This window comes from Stegostoma tigrinum, chromosome 1, assembly GCF_030684315.1.
Source record: "Stegostoma tigrinum isolate sSteTig4 chromosome 1, sSteTig4.hap1, whole genome shotgun sequence".
Taxonomy (NCBI): domain Eukaryota; kingdom Metazoa; phylum Chordata; class Chondrichthyes; order Orectolobiformes; family Stegostomatidae; genus Stegostoma; species Stegostoma tigrinum.
The window spans coordinates 115,105,626-115,120,937 of NC_081354.1; the positions used below are offsets into that span (position 1 = coordinate 115,105,626).

Below are 15,312 nucleotides of genomic sequence, written 5' to 3' on the forward strand. Positions count from 1 at the left end.
CTTCTCCCCCCCTCTTCTCCCCCCCTCTTCTCCCCCCTCTTCTCCCCCTCTTCCCCCACTTCCCCCCCCACTTCCCCCCCCACTTCCCCCCCCACTTCCCCCCCCCCTCTCCCCCCCCTCTCTCCCCCCCCTCTCTCCCCCCCTCTCTCCCCCCCCCTCGCTCCCCCCCTCGCTCCCCCCCCCCTCTCTCCCCCCCCCTCTCTCCCCCCCCTCTCTCCCCCCCCTCTCTCCCCCCCCCTCTCTCCCCCCCCTCGCTCCCCCCCTCTTCTCCCCCCCCTCTTCTCCCCCCCCTCTTCTCCCCCCCCTCTTCTCCCCCCCCTCTTCTCCCCCCCCTTCCCCCCCCTTCTCTCCCCCTCTCTTCTCCCCCCCTCTCTTCTCCCCCCCTCTCTCTCCCCCCCTCTCTCCTCCCCCTCTCTTCTCCCCCCCCTCTCTTCTCCCCCCCCTCTCTTCTCCCCCCCTCTCTTCTCCCCCCCCTCTCTTCTCCCCCCCCTCTCTTCTTCCCCCCCCTCTCTTCTCCCCCCCTCTCTTCTCCCCCCCTCTCTTCTCCCCCCTCTCTTCTCCCCCCCTCTCTTCTCCCCCCCTCTCTTCTCCCCCCCTCTCTTCTCCCCCCCTCTCTTCTCCCCCCCTCTCTTCTCCCCCCCCTCTCTTCTCCCCCCCTCTCTTCTCCCCCCTCTCTTCTCCCCCCTCTCTTCTCCCCCTCTCTTCTCCCCCCCTCTCTTCCCCCCCTCTCTTCCCCCCCTCTCTTCCCCCCCCTCTCTTCCCCCCCCTTTCCCCCCCCTCTTCCCCCCCCCTCTTCCCCCCCCTCTTCCCCCCCCTCTTCCCCCCCCTCTTCCCCCCCCTTCCCCCCCCCCTTCCCCCCCCCTCTTCCCCCCCTCTTCCCCCCCCTCTTCCCCCCCCTCTCTCCCCCCCTCTCTCCCCCCCCCTCTCTCCCCCCCCTCTCTCCCCCCCTCTCTCCCCCCCCCTCTCTCCCCCCCCCTCTCTCCCCCCCCCCTTCTCCCCCCCCTCCTCCCCCCTCTCTTCTCCCCCCCCTCTTCTCCCCCCCTCTCTTCTCCCCCCCTCTCTTCTCCCCCCCCCTCTCTTCTCCCCCCCCCCTCTCTTCTCCCCCCCCCTCTCTTCTCCCCCCCTCTCTTCTCCCCCCCTCTCTTCTCCCCCCCTCTCTTCTCCCCCCCCTCTCTTCTCCCCCCCCTCTCTTCTCCCCCCCCTCTCTTCTCCCCCCGCTCTCTTCTCCCCCCGCTCTCTTCTCCCCCCCGCTCTCTTCTCCCCCCCGCTCCCCCCCCTCTCTTCTCCCCCCCGCTCCCCCCCCCTCTCTTCTCCCCCCCCCCTCTTCTCCCCCCGCTCTCTTCCCCCCCCGCTCTCTTCTCCCCCCCGCTCCCCCCCCTCTCTTCTCCCCCCCTCTCTTCTCCCCCCCTCTCTTCTCCCCCCCCTCTCTTCTCCCCCCCCCTCTCTTCTCCCCCCCCCTCTTCTCCCCCCCCCTCTTCTCCCCCCCCCTCTTCTCCCCCCGCTCTCTTCTCCCCCCCGCTCTCTTCTCCCCCCCGCTCCCCCCCCTCTCTTCTCCCCCCCCCTCTCTTCTCCCCCCCTCTCTTCTCCCCCCCCTCTCCTCTTCTCCCCCCCCTCTCTTCTCCCCACCCCTCTCTTCTCCCCCCCCTCTCTTCTCCCCCCCCTCTCTTCTCCCCCCCCTCTCTTCTCCCCCCCCCCTCTTCTCCCCCCCCTCTCTTCTCCCCCCCCTCTCTTCTCCCCCCCCCCTCTCTTCTCCCCCCCCTCTCTTCTCCCCCCCCTCTCTTCTCCCCCCCCTCTCTTCTCCCCCCCTCTCTTTCCCCCCCCCCTTTCCCCCCCCTCTTCCCCCCCTCTTCCCCCCCCCTCTTCCCCCCCCCTCTTCCCCCCCCTCTTCCCCCCCCTTCCCCCCCCCCCTTCCCCCCCCTCTTCCCCCCCTCTCTCCCCCCCCTCTCTCCCCCCCCTCTCTCCCCCCCCTCTCTCCCCCCCCCTCTCTCCCCCCCCCCTTCTCCCCCCCCCTCCTCCCCCCCTCTCTTCTCCCCCCCCTCTTCTCCCCCCCTCTCTTCTCCCCCCCTCTCTTCTCCCCCCCCCTCTCTTCTCCCCCCCCCTCTCTTCTCCCCCCCCTCTCTTCTCCCCCCCCCCCTCTTCTTCCCCCCCCTCTCTTCTCCCCCCCCTCTCTTCTCCCCCCCCTCTCTTCTCCCCCCGCTCTCTTCTCCCCCCGCTCTCTTCTCCCCCCCGCTCTCTTCTCCCCCCCGCTCCCCCCCCTCTCTTCTCCCCCCCCCTCTTCTCCCCCCGCTCTCTTCTCCCCCCCGCTCTCTTCTCCCCCCCGCTCCCCCCCTCTCTTCTCCCCCCCTCTCTTCTCCCCCCCTCTCTTCTCCCCCCCCTCTCTTCTCCCCCCCCTCTCTTCTCCCCCCCCCCTCTTCTCCCCCCCCCTCTTCTCCCCCCCCTCTTCTCCCCCCGCTCTCTTCTCCCCCCCCGCTCTCTTCTCCCCCCCGCTCCCCCCCCTCTCTTCTCCCCCCCCTCTCTTCTCCCCCCCCTCTCTTCTCCCCCCCCCTCTCTTCTCCCCCCCCTCTCTTCTCCCCACCCCTCTCTTCTCCCCCCCCCTCTCTTCTCCCCCCCCCTCTCTTCTCCCCCCCCTCTCTTCTCCCCCCCCTCTCTTCTCCCCCCCCCCCCTCTTCTCCCCCCCCCCCTCTCTTCTCCCCCCCCCTCTCTTCTCCCCCCCCCTCTCTTCTCCCCCCCCTCTCTTCTCCCCCCCTCTCTTCTCCCCCCCTCTCTTCTCCCCCCCCCTCTCTTCTCCCCCCCCCTCTCTTCTCCCCCCCCTCTCTTCTCCCCCCCCTCTCTTCTCCCCCCGCTCTCTTCTCCCCCCGCTCTCTTCTCCCCCCGCTCTCTTCTCCCCCCCGCTCTCTTCTCCCCCCCCGCTCCCCCCCCCTCTCTTCTCCCCCCCCCCTCTTCTCCCCCCGCTCTCTTCTCCCCCCCCGCTCTCTTCTCCCCCCCGCTCCCCCCCCCTCTCTTCTCCCCCCCCTCTCTTCTCCCCCCCCCCCCTCTCTTCTCCCCCCCCCCTCTCTCTCCCCCCCCTCTCTTCTCCCCCCCCTCTCTTCTCCCCCCCCCCTCTCTTCTCCCCCCCTCTCTTCTCCCCCCCCTCTCTTCTCCCCCCCCTCTCTTCTCCCCCCCCTCTCTTCTCCCCCCCTCTCTTCTCCCCCCCTCTCTTCTCCCCCCCCTCTCTTCTCCCCCCCCCTCTTCTCCCCCCCCCTCTTCTCCCCCCCCTCTCTTCTCCCCCCCCTCTCTTCTCCCCCCCCTCTCTTCTCCCCCCCCTCTCTTCTCCCCCCCCTCTCTTCTCCCCCCCCTCTCTTCTCCCCCCCCCTCTCTTCTCCCCCCCCCTCTTCTCCCCCCCTCTCTTCTCCCCCCCCTCTCTTCTCCCCCCCTCTCTTCTCCCCCCCCTCTCTTCTCCCCCCCCTCTCTTCTCCCCCCCCTCTCTTCTCCCCCCCCTCTCTTCTCCCCCCCCCTCTCTTCTCCCCCCCTCTCTTCTCCCCCCCCTCTCTTCTCCCCCCCTCTCTTCTCCCCCCCCCTCTCTTCTCCCCCCCCCTCTCTTCCCCCCCCCTCTCTTCCCCCCCCTCTCTTCCCCCCCCTTCCCCCCCCCTCTCTCTCTCCCTCTTACCTCCCTCTCTCTCTTCCCCCCCCCTTTCCCCCCCTCTCTCTCCCTCCCTTCCTCTTTCTCCCCTTCCTCTTCCCCCCCTTCCTCTTGCCCCCCCCTCTTCCTCTTGCCCCCCTCCTCCTTTTCCCCCCCCCTCCTCCTCCTTCCCCCCCTCACTCTCCCTCTTCCCCCCCCTCACTCTCCCTCTTCCCCCCCCTCACTCTCCCTCTTCCCCCCCCTCACTCTCCCTCTTTCCCCCCCCTCACTCTCCCTCTTTCCCCCCCCTCACTCTCCCTCTTTCCCCCCCTCACTCTCCCTCTTCCCCCCCCCCCTCTCTTCCCTCCTTCCCCCCCTCACTCTCCCTCTTTTCTCCCCCTCCCCCCACCTCCTTTCTCCATGACCCAATTAGTTTAAATCCCTCTGTACAACCTAGATATTGGATTTGGCAGTGCTTTGGTTCCAGTTTGGTTCAAGTGAAATTGATCCCACTAGGGTAGCTTCCTTCCAACCCAAAACTGGTGCCATTATCTCATTAACAGAAAGCCATTCTACCCACACCACATTGAGCGACGTTTTACTCCTTGATTTTACGTACCCTAGCGAAATCTCCTTTCTAGCCCTACCAATATCATTGGCACTAGCATGGGTGGCAGTACTGGCTCCCTCCCCTCCCTCGACAAGTTCTTCTTTAGCTATGAGGAGATGTCCTTAACTCTGATACTTGACATGCCTTTGGGACAGCACCAAGATCCCATGGTCAGTTTCTTTACTCTCCCTGCCATCTACACAGCTTGCAAGCGCTTCATAAATTTTGGATTTTTCCAGGGGTCAAGGTTCCTCAGTTTTAACCTCTTGAAAACCTTATCCCGCCTCACCTATGCCGCACAATTCTGTCCCTGTCCACAGACCAATTTTGAATTATCTAATCTCAAGACTGCCCCCTGGAGCGAGAGGTCCAGGTAATTTTCTTGTTCCCTGCTGTAGTGCAATAATGATTAGTCACCTTGAACTACCAAAGTCTTCGTCCATTCTCTGTCATATTATTCCTCAAATTCTAAGACTTTCATCCAATGATGATAGCAGTGTTTTTCATGTCAAGATGGTAAGTAGAATTTGCAAGCTGTGTACTTGCATGCTTGCTGCATTGATTTTTCCACGAAGTAGAGGTGCCTTCGTTGGAAGGTAATGTTGAAGGAGCCTTTATTGCTGCAATGAATCTTGTAGATTGTATGCACTGTGACCTGTGCTCTGGTACAGGAGGAAGGAATTAATATTCAAGGTGATGGATGTAGTACCTATCAGTTTGGTTTGTCATGGGTGGTGTCAAGCTCGTTTAGGGTTGTTGGAGCTGCACACATCCAGGGAAGTTTATCATATTCCATTGTATATCTGATCTGTATCTGGTATATGGTGAACAGCCTTTAAAAAATCAGGAGGTGAATTACTGCAGAATTTTCTGCCTCTGACCTGCACCTGTAGCCACAGTACTTGTATGCCTGGTCCAATTAAATTTCTGGACACCGATGCCCAAGATGTTGCTGATGAGAGATTTGATGATGCATTTGAGTGTCAAAGGGAGTTGCAGATGATCACTGTTCGCTACCTCGATCGTCCCAAACTGGATATTGTCTGCAGTCACTTGAAAATGAAATTTCTTTTTAAAATCACTTAATTTTAATGTGACAAAGCAGAACAATTAAATATCTGTGATTTTCCTTTCGTGAAAAATTCAGATGGGTACAATGCTGGAAATAGCTGTACAGCAGATCACGTTTCTGATGCTTCTAATGTTACTTGCCCTCGGGTCGACACACAACAACTGGACAAGCAAATCAAGGCCATCATGACAGAAGTAATCCCATTTCTGAAGGTAAGCTACAAGTGAAACAATGTTTTAATGAAGCATTTGCTTCTTTAAAGTTTTTCATGAATTTCTAACGCCATTTAGAAACTTGGAAATTTAGCTTCCATTTTGTAACATTGCAAATGTGTACATTCCAGATCTGTAACCTGTGAGAAAGCATTCCGTTTTATTTATTTTATCAAATGGCACTGATAACACTTACTATTCACTTAATTGCAAAAATTGAATGAAATGATGTCAAACAGGATAAAAAATTTTTTTCATTTTCACTTGGAGTTCACTGTACACACCCCTTATCTTGTATGCTTTCTACTAAAGTGAATAAATCCATTTTCTAATACGACAGTGGATCAGCCAAATTTTTGCCCGTGGTTCTGCTTGCTCTGATCTATGCACCATCTTCTGCTTTCACTGTCCTTGTTAGAAGTTTGGCTGTTATAATCCCAGCTGATGTTGCCACTGGACAAGTTAGAATCGAAGTCTGGCCTCATAGATAATTATTTATTTTTATTTTAGTGAGTATGGTGGTCAGATCTCAGCCTTGAATATGCTGAACAACCCAGCCTTAACATCACTCTTGCACTAGAGAATTTTACAAATTCGCCACCTTCTGAAATCAAGAAATCCCACTTCATCTGCCTTTTACAAGTGACCAATTACTCTTGAGATTCTGCCCTCTGTCCTGTTGTGGGAGAATCTGGGACCACAGTCTCTTTGCATCAACTCTCTGAAGCCCCCTTAGAATGTTATCGGTTAATAAGTTTCATTCTTCTAAAGTCCAATGGGTACAAGTCCATTCTGCTTAGCCTCTCCTTGTTCTATGTTGTATATTGTGAGAAAACCCTTCCATACCCAAAATCAACCTAGGAACCCTTTCTGGACTGCATTTAATGCCTGTTCATCTGACCTTAGAATGATAAAATGATTGGAAAAGTACAGCACAGTTACAGGCCCTTCGGCCCACGATGTTGTGCCGTGGAATATTCCTAATCCAAAAATAAAATAACCTGACCTACATTCCCCTCAATTCACTGCTGTCCATGTGCATGTCCAGCAGTTGCTTAAATGTCACTAATGACTCCGCTTCCACGACTACCACTGGTCAACTATTCCATGCGCTCACAACTCTCTGGGTGAAGAACCTCCCTCTGACGTCTCCTCTATACCTTCCCCCTAACACCTTAAAACTATGACCCCTCGTGGCAGTCAATCCTGCCCTGGGGAAAAGTCTCTGGCTATTGACTCTATCCATGCCCCTCATTACCTTGTACACCTCAATCAGGTCACCTCTCTTCCCGCCTTCTCTCCAGAGAGAAAAGTCCAAGCTCAGTCAACAGTCCAGGCAGCATCCTGGTAAACCTCCATCGCACCCTCTCCAAAGCCTCCACATCTTTCCTATAACAGGGCGACCAGAACTGGACACAATATTCCAAGTGTGGTCTCACCAGGGTGTTGTAGAGCTGCAGCATAACCTCGCGGCTCTTAAACTCGATCCCCCTGTTAATGAAAGCCAAAACACCATATGCTTTCTTAACAACCTTATCCACCTGGGTGGCAACTTTGAGGGAGCTATGCACTTGAACATCAAGATCCCGCTGTTCCTCCACACTGCCGAGAATCCTGCCTTTAATCCTATATTCAGCATTTAAGTTTGATCTTCCAAAATTCATCACATCGCATTTATCCAGGTTGAACTCCATCTGCCATTTCTCAGTCCAGCTCTGCATTCTGTCAATGTCTCGCTGAAGCCTGCAATAGCCCTCGATACTATCAACGGCACCTCCAACCTTTGTGTCATCAGCAAACATACTAACCCACCCCTCAACCTCCTCAAAGAAACAAAGAAACCTACAGCACAGGAACAGGCCCTTCGGCCCTCCAAGCCTGCGCCGATCAAGATCCTCTGTCTAAACTGTCATCTATTTTCTAACGGTCTGTGTCCATTTGCTCCCTGCCCATCCATGTACCTGTCCAAATATATCTTAAAAGACACTAACGTGTCTGAGTCTACCACCTCCACTGACAACGCGTTCCAGGCACCCACCACCCTCTGTGTAAAGAACTTTCCACGCATATCTCCCTTAAACTTTCCTCCTCTCACCTTGAACTCACGACCCCTAGTAATTGAGTCCCCCACCCTGGGAAAAAGCTTTTTGCTATCCACCCTGTCTGTACCCCTCATGACTTTGTAGACCTCAATCAGGTCCCCCCTCAATCTCCGACTTTCTAATGAAAATAATCCTAATCTATTCAACCTCTCTTCATAGCTACATCCAAGTCATTTATAAAACTACAAAGAGCAGAGGCCCAAGAACAGAGCCCTGCGGGACACCACTCAGCACTGACCTCCAGGCAGAATACTTACCATCTGCAACCACTCTCTGCCTCCTGTCAGCCAACCAATTCTGAATTCAGACAGCCAAATCACCCTGTATCCCATACCTCCTGACTTTATGAATGAAGATAGAATTAGATATGGGGACAGAGCTGTTAACAATATTCCAGTTGTGGCCTGACTAGTGCCTTGTTGAGTTGAACAAGATCTCTGTTTTTGTACACCAATCCATTTGAAGTAAAGATCAACAGTCCATTTTGTTCCCTGTTACCTGCTAAACTTGTGCACAGGCAATGTGGTGCAGGATCTGGAAGTGATCATGGGAGATTTCGATATGCAGGCGGACTGGGAAAATCAGGTTGGTAGTGAATTGCAAGAAAAGCCATCTCATAGACTGTGGAATGTCTATGAGATGGCTTTTTGGAGCAGCTTGTGGTGGATCCCACAAAGGAACAAGCAATACTGGATTTAGTATTGTGCAATGAGGCAGACCTGAAAAGGGAACTTAAGGAACCTTTACGAGGCAGTGATCATAACGTGATTGAATTTACGCAGCAATTTGAGATGGAAAAGATAGAATCAGAGGGAATGGTATTGTAGCTGAATAAAGGCGACTACAGAGGTATGAGGGAGGACCTGGGCAGAATTGACTGAAAGATGAGCCTAGCAGCAGAGACAGTGGAACAGCAATGGCAGGAGTTTCTGGGAGTAATTCAGGAGAAGCAGCAAAAATTCAATCCTAGGAAAAAGAAGCATGCTGCAAGGAGGATGAGGCAACTGTGGCTGACTAAGGAAGTCAGGGATAGCGTAAAATCAAAAGAGAAAGCATATAATGTGGCGAAGAGCAGTGGGAAACCAGAGGACTGGGAAGCTTACAAAGACCAATGGAGGGCAACAAAAAAAAGATTAAATATGAGGGTAAGCTAGCCAGTAATATAAATGAAGACTGTAAGAGTTTCTTTTAAATATATAAAGGGCAGAAGAGAGGCAAAAATGGACATTGGATCACTGGAAAATGACAGACGAGAGATAGTAGTGGGGAACAAGGAAATGGCTGAGGAACTGAATAATTACTTTGAGTCAGTTTTCACAGTGGAAAACATGAGTAATCTCCCAAAAATTCAGAAGGGTCCGGGGGCAGAGCTGAGTATGGTGGCCATCATCAAGGAAAAGGTGCTAGTAAAACTGATTGGTCTGATGGTGGATAAATCACCTGCACGAGATGGACTACACCCCAGAATTGTAAAAGAGATAGGGGAAGCTTTAGTGGTGATCTTTCAGGAATCGCCAGAGTCAGGGAGGGTCCCAGAGGACTGGAAAATCACTAACGTGACACTCCTGTTTAAAGAGGGAGTAAGGAAAAGACGGAAAATTACAGGCCGATTAGCCTAACCTCGGTTGTCGGTAAGATTTTGGAATCCATTGTAAAGGATGAGATTTCTGAATATTTGGAAGTGTGTGGTAAAATAGCGCAAAGTCAGCATGGTTTCATCAATGGGAGGTCATGCCTGACAAATCTGCTAGAATTCTGAGGAAGTAACGAGCAGGGTAGACCAAGGTGAACTAATGGAGGTAATTTGAACTTCAAAAAGGCCTTTGACAAGGAGCTGCACAGGAGGCTGCTGAGTAAGATAAAGGCCAGTGTTGTTAGAGGCAAGGTGCAAGCATGGATAGAAGATTGGCTGTCTGGCAGAAAGCAGAGAGTGAGGATGAAAGGGTCTTTCTCAAGATGGCAGCCAGTGACAAGTGGTGTTCCGCAGGCATCAGTGTTGGGACCACAACTTTTCACCGTGTACATTAATGATCTAGATGGAGGATCTGTGGGCATTCTGGCTAGGTTTGCAGATGATACAGAGATAGGTAGAGGGACAGGTAGTATTGAGGAGGTGGGGAACCTGCAGAAGGATCTGTACAGGTTAAGACAGTGAGCAAAAAAATGGCAGATGGAGTACAACATGGGACAGTGCGAGATCATGCACTTTGGTGAGAAGAGTAAAAGCATGGACTATTTTTTAAATGGGGAGAAAATTCAGAAGTCTGAAGTGCCAAGAGACTTGGAAGTTCTGGTCCAGGATTCTCTCAAGGTAAACTTGCAGGTTGAGTCAGTAGTTAGGAAGGCAAATGCAATGTTGGCATTTACTTTGAGAGGACTTGACTATAAAAGCAGGGGTGTACTACTGAGGTTTTATAAGGCTCTGGTCAGGCCACATTTGGAGTATTGCGTGCAGCTTTGGGCCCCATACCTCAGGAAGGATGTACTGGCCCTGGAGCGGGTTTGGAGGAGGTTCTTGCGAATGGCCCAGGAATGGAAAGCTTAACATATAAGGAACGTTTGAGAACATTGGGACTGTACTCATTGGAGTTGAGAAGGATGAAGGGGGTTCTAATTGAAACTTACAGAATATTGAATGGCCTGGATGGAGTGGATGTTGGGACAATCCTTCCTTTGGTAGAAGAGACTAAGACCCGAGGGCACAGCCTTAGAGTAAAGGGAAGACCTTTTAGAATGGAATAAGGAGAAACTTCTTCAGCCAGAGAGTGGTGAATCTATGGAATTCACTGCCACAGGATGCTGTGGAGGCCAGGTCTTTGAGTACATTTAAGACTGAGATAGTTAGGTTCTTGGTTATCATGGGGATCAAGGGCTACGGGGAGAAAGTGGGAGAATGGGGTTGAGGAACTTATCAGCCACGATTGAATTGCGGAGCAGACCCGATGGGCTGAATGGCCTGATTTTTGCTCCTATGTCCAATGGTCTTGTGCATGGTCAAGTAAAGAGTGGGTTCATGTCAGGTCGCAGGGGAAGAGGGGACACGTCTTTAACAGTGGGCCAAAAAGTTGTGAGCAGGGGAAGATGGAGGCGTGACGTGGAGCGTGAAGATGGGTTGGGTATTGAACAGTAGTCATTGTAATGATCAGTTCCACCAGGTCTGGAGAGGGGAAGGTAACGGGGGAAGGGAATTTACATGCAGGGTGGGGAACTCTGTGGTAGCCTGGAGAATGGGAGCGGGAGACCAGTGCAAAGTGGGTGAAGGTTGATGGTATCCTGTCGTGCGTGGATGGGGGGTCAGATGTGAACCCGGGGAGGAGGGGAGGCATTGATAAAGGTGTAGTTGGGAGTTTATAGTAGTATGAAGTCATTTGAATATTTACTCAGGAGTTTGATTATGTATTTTATAATTTAACTTTTCCTGAGTAGTAATTTACTTAATGTTTTTCAGAACATACTGAATTCTCGCATTTCACTTGAAAGTTCCAAGTGTAGAGCAATTTCCTGGGCAGCTTCACTGCTGCTGTGGGGACTCTGCAGGGTGTTTTCCTCCCCCAACCCATGCAACTTCCAACTACTCTGGAATAATGACCATCAAGCCATCAGAAAAGCCAAACCAATATGTATTGCAAATAATTGTGACCCCAGCGCTGACCTCTCTGGCACTCCCATAGTTACAGTTAACCATTCTGAAAATGCTGCCCTTAATCTTTTATTCTCTATCTCCTATTAGTTAGCCAACCCTCTGTCCGTGGTCATAGACTACTACAACACTGTGGCCTCTTATTTAATAACCTTCTGTGCAGTACCTGATCAAACAACTTTTGAAAACCCAAATATATTACATCTACTGATTAACCTTTTATCTATCCTACCAGATACCTCTTCCTTGAATGCTAATAAATTTGTGAGGTGTGATTCCCTTCTCGAAGCCATGCTGCCTCTGCTTGATTACATTTTGTATTTCCATATGCTGTTTTTTGACATCTTTTATAATAGATTCTAACGTCTTCCCAAGATGCTTTGCTACCACTTACAAGTTTCACTGCCACAACTCACTCAAGTTCCTTTGATATCTTCCAAATTCATGACCTTTTGTGTTCCGAGCAACAGGCAGAAGATGCTTGGAAATATCATCACCTGCAAGTTTCCCTCCAAGCTGAACACAATCCTGACAAAGGGCTATGTCAACATTCCTTCAGCAGCATAGAATCTCCCTTCTTTATAACACACTAGCTGCACCTCCACCGAGTGGAGGTGGTTTAAGAAGGTGGCTCAGTGCTCCTTCCTGAAGGGCAATTAGAATTAGTCAGTGCGTGCTCTTTATTTCTTTCTGCCCCAAAGGTTTTAGAGACTCAAACAGACCGGGCAGATCAACAAAACAGACTTCTTTGGAATGAAACCTGAAAGAACTAACAGCCCCCGATTCTACAGCCTCTTGAAAGTACACAAACTTGAAGTACCCTTCAGACCCATAGTCTCCCTGCCAAGGAATTACAAAGGAGACTAAAGCACCTTGTCACTAAGTCACCCCACTCAATCCACTCAGTCCAAAAGTTCCTCAATTCCATCATGGGCATAAGAATAGATGACAGCGAGACCATGGTATCATTTGACGTTACTGCCCAATTCACATTGATAGACATATCACTAGCAAGAGAAACAGTGACAGCACTGTGAAAACCTGAACAAGACCCCAGTGACACCATCTCCACAGACAACATGCTGAAGCTGCTGGAACTATGCTTCACCACCCACTTCACCTTTAATCGCCAAATATATGAACAGATCAATGGGACACCCATGGGATCACCTATCTCCAGACTAATAGCCGAAGCAGTGATGCAGAGACTGGAAAATATGGCTCTTCCGCTAATCTAACCAAAGCTATGGATACGTTACGTGGACGACACCTTTGTCGTTATTAAACAGACCAAACTGTAGGAGACACACAAACTAATCATCAAAACCCTCACCAGGATCAGATTCACCAGACAGGGAGAAGAACAAACAACTCCCATTCCTGGACGTCATGGTAGAGTGCAGGACAAATGGGGAATTCCTAACAAAGGTACACAGGAAAGCCACACACAGTGACCAAATACTGAATTTCAACAGCAACCACCCTAACACATGGGCGACAACACACTGCAGCAGCACAGAGTTACGCCGTAAGGAGGAAGAGTACCCCGTCCAGGTATTCAAAGATAATGGATAGCCGAATAACTGGGTCAGAAGATGTCTATTATACGAATGATACCAGGAAGATACTACACGTCCCATCGTTCCTCATGCTACCTTACATGAGGGACACATCTGAACTGACCAAGACGCGTACGACCATTGGGCATCAGAGTAGCACACAAACCCAAATCAGCCCTTTGCCAACTGTTCACCCCAGCCAAAGACCCACTACCCACTGTGGACAGGATCAATGTCATATACAAGATTCCTTCCAGAGACTATGACAAACACTACATAGAACATAGAACATTACAGCGCAGTGCAGGCCCTGATGACTTAAATGTACCTAAAGTTGGCAAATCTACTCCCGTTGCAGGCAAAGCGTTCCATTCCCTTACTACTCTCCGAGTAAAGAAACTACCTCTGACATCTGTCCTATATCTTTCACCCCTCAATTTAAAGCTATGCCCCCTCGTGCTCGCCGTCACCATCCTAGGAAAAAGGCTCTCCCTATCCACCCTATCTAACCCTCTGATTATCTTATATGTTTCAATTAAGTCACCTCTCAACCTTCCTGTCTCGAATGAAAACAGCCTCAAGTCCCTCAGCCTATCCTCGTAAGACCTTCCCTCCATACCAGGCAACATCCTAGAAAATCTCCACTGCACCCTTTCCAAAGCTTCCACATCCTTCTTATAATGCGGTGACCAGAACTGTACACAATACTCCAAGTGCGGCCGCACCAGAGTTTTGTACAGCTTCAATATAACCTCTTGGTTCCGGAACTCGATCCCTCTATTAATAAAAGCTAAAACACTGCATGCCTTCTTAACAGCCCTGTCAACCTGGGTGGCAACTTTCAAGGATCTGTGTACACGGACACCGAGATCTCTCTGCTCATCTACACTACTAAGAATCTTACCATTAGCCCTGTACTTTGCCTTCTGGTTACTCCTCCCAAAGTGCATCACCTCACACTAGTCTGCATTCAACTCCATTTGCCACCCCTCAGCCCAGCTCTGCAGCTTATCTATGTCTCTCTGCAACCTACAGCATCCTTTGTCACTATCCACAACTCCACCGACCTTAGTGTTGTCTGCAAATTTACTAACTCATCCTTCTACGCCCTCATCCAGGTCATTTATAAAAATGACAATCAGCAGTGGACCCAACACCGACCCTTGCGGTACACCACTAGTAACTGGTCTCCAGGATGAACATTTCCCATCAACTACCACCCTCTGTCTTCTTTCAGCAAGCCAATTTCCGATCCAAACCGCTATATCTCCCACAATTCCATTCCTCCGCATTTTGTATAATAGCCTATTGTGGGGAACCTTATCGAATGCCTTGCTGAAATCCATATACACCTCATCAACCGGTTTACTCTCATCTGCCTGTTTGGTCGCCTTATCGGACAAACAGGAAGGAAATTAACAACAAGGGTACACAAACATCAATTGGCTACAATAAGACACAACCAATACTCACTCATCTCTATCCACGTGGAAAAGGACAACCACCAATTCAAGTGGGATGACACAGAGATCCTGGGACAAGCAAAGCAGAAACAAGCACAGGAGTTCCTAGAAGCTTGGCACTCCACGAGAAAAGCCATCAACATTCACATAGAGGTTGACCACATATACACTCCACTGTGAAGGACAACTGAAAGTGAGGTAATCCAGTTCAATCGACTCCAGAGTTTAAACAACAGGTGGGAAAACATAACGGCGCTTCATCAGAGGCTGCGCTGATGACGTTACCCAGTAGGATAATGAAATGTCTGTGGAACAACAAACCAATTCGGCGAGCCAACCAGCCATAACATTTCTTCCTGCCTTTTGGTTAGCAGTAACTGCTTTTGTGCCAAACTGAGGAAAAAAAAAACACCTTGGAAAATAGAAGTTTGAGAAAAGGTTATATTTTCACACAGTTACAGAAACTCAGTAATTCTGCCGTGATTTAGATTATGTTGATCTCTGCATGAAGCTTGGACTTGCGGTGAAAGAATGGAAAAAAATCATATCAAATAAGCCAATAATCTAATGATAAACATGCAGTTATAATTTTGTTCTGCTGGTTGTTTTCTTTTCAGGAACATATGGATGATGTGTGTTCCCCACAGTTATTATCTACTATTGGATGCATGGTATTAACCCTGACGCAACAGAATGATGAAAGCAAGGAGTTTGTCAAGTTCTTCCATGATCAGCTTGGTGCCATACTTCAGGTTTGCTCTTTACTTGCTCATTACTGTTTAATTTGTGTTGAAATATTTTTGAAAAGCACTAAATATATATTGAAATGTCGTCTGAGTTTGCTTCTGAATGTACTGGTGCATTGAGTGGACTGAAATCCGCACTTAGGACAGTGCTACCTCTAAACTGTGTGGTCTCGAAGCAGCCAAACCTTCTGTTAAGGCAATGCACAAGTTGGCCGTTAAGTTAATGTATGTGTGCTGCTATGCAGAAGAATTTAAAGGGACTACACAATTAAATCATCCAGGCAATCCAGAAAAAGAGTGCACGTTGCTT

General features: G+C 50.9%; 1 protein-coding gene across 7 annotated transcripts in view; it reads left to right on the forward strand.

The window, feature by feature from the left end:
- Positions 1 to 15,312, forward strand: part of pcm1 (pericentriolar material 1) — a 173,252-nt gene that overhangs the window by 129,576 nt on the left and 28,364 nt on the right. For all 7 annotated transcript variants that reach the window (XM_059648029.1, XM_059648026.1, XM_059648031.1 and 4 more), the window contains 2 exons: positions 5,356 to 5,492; positions 14,874 to 15,008. In XM_059648029.1, coding sequence (XP_059504012.1) covers positions 5,356 to 5,492; positions 14,874 to 15,008 — 272 coding nt within the window. The remainder of the gene's footprint in view (positions 1 to 5,355; positions 5,493 to 14,873; positions 15,009 to 15,312) is intronic.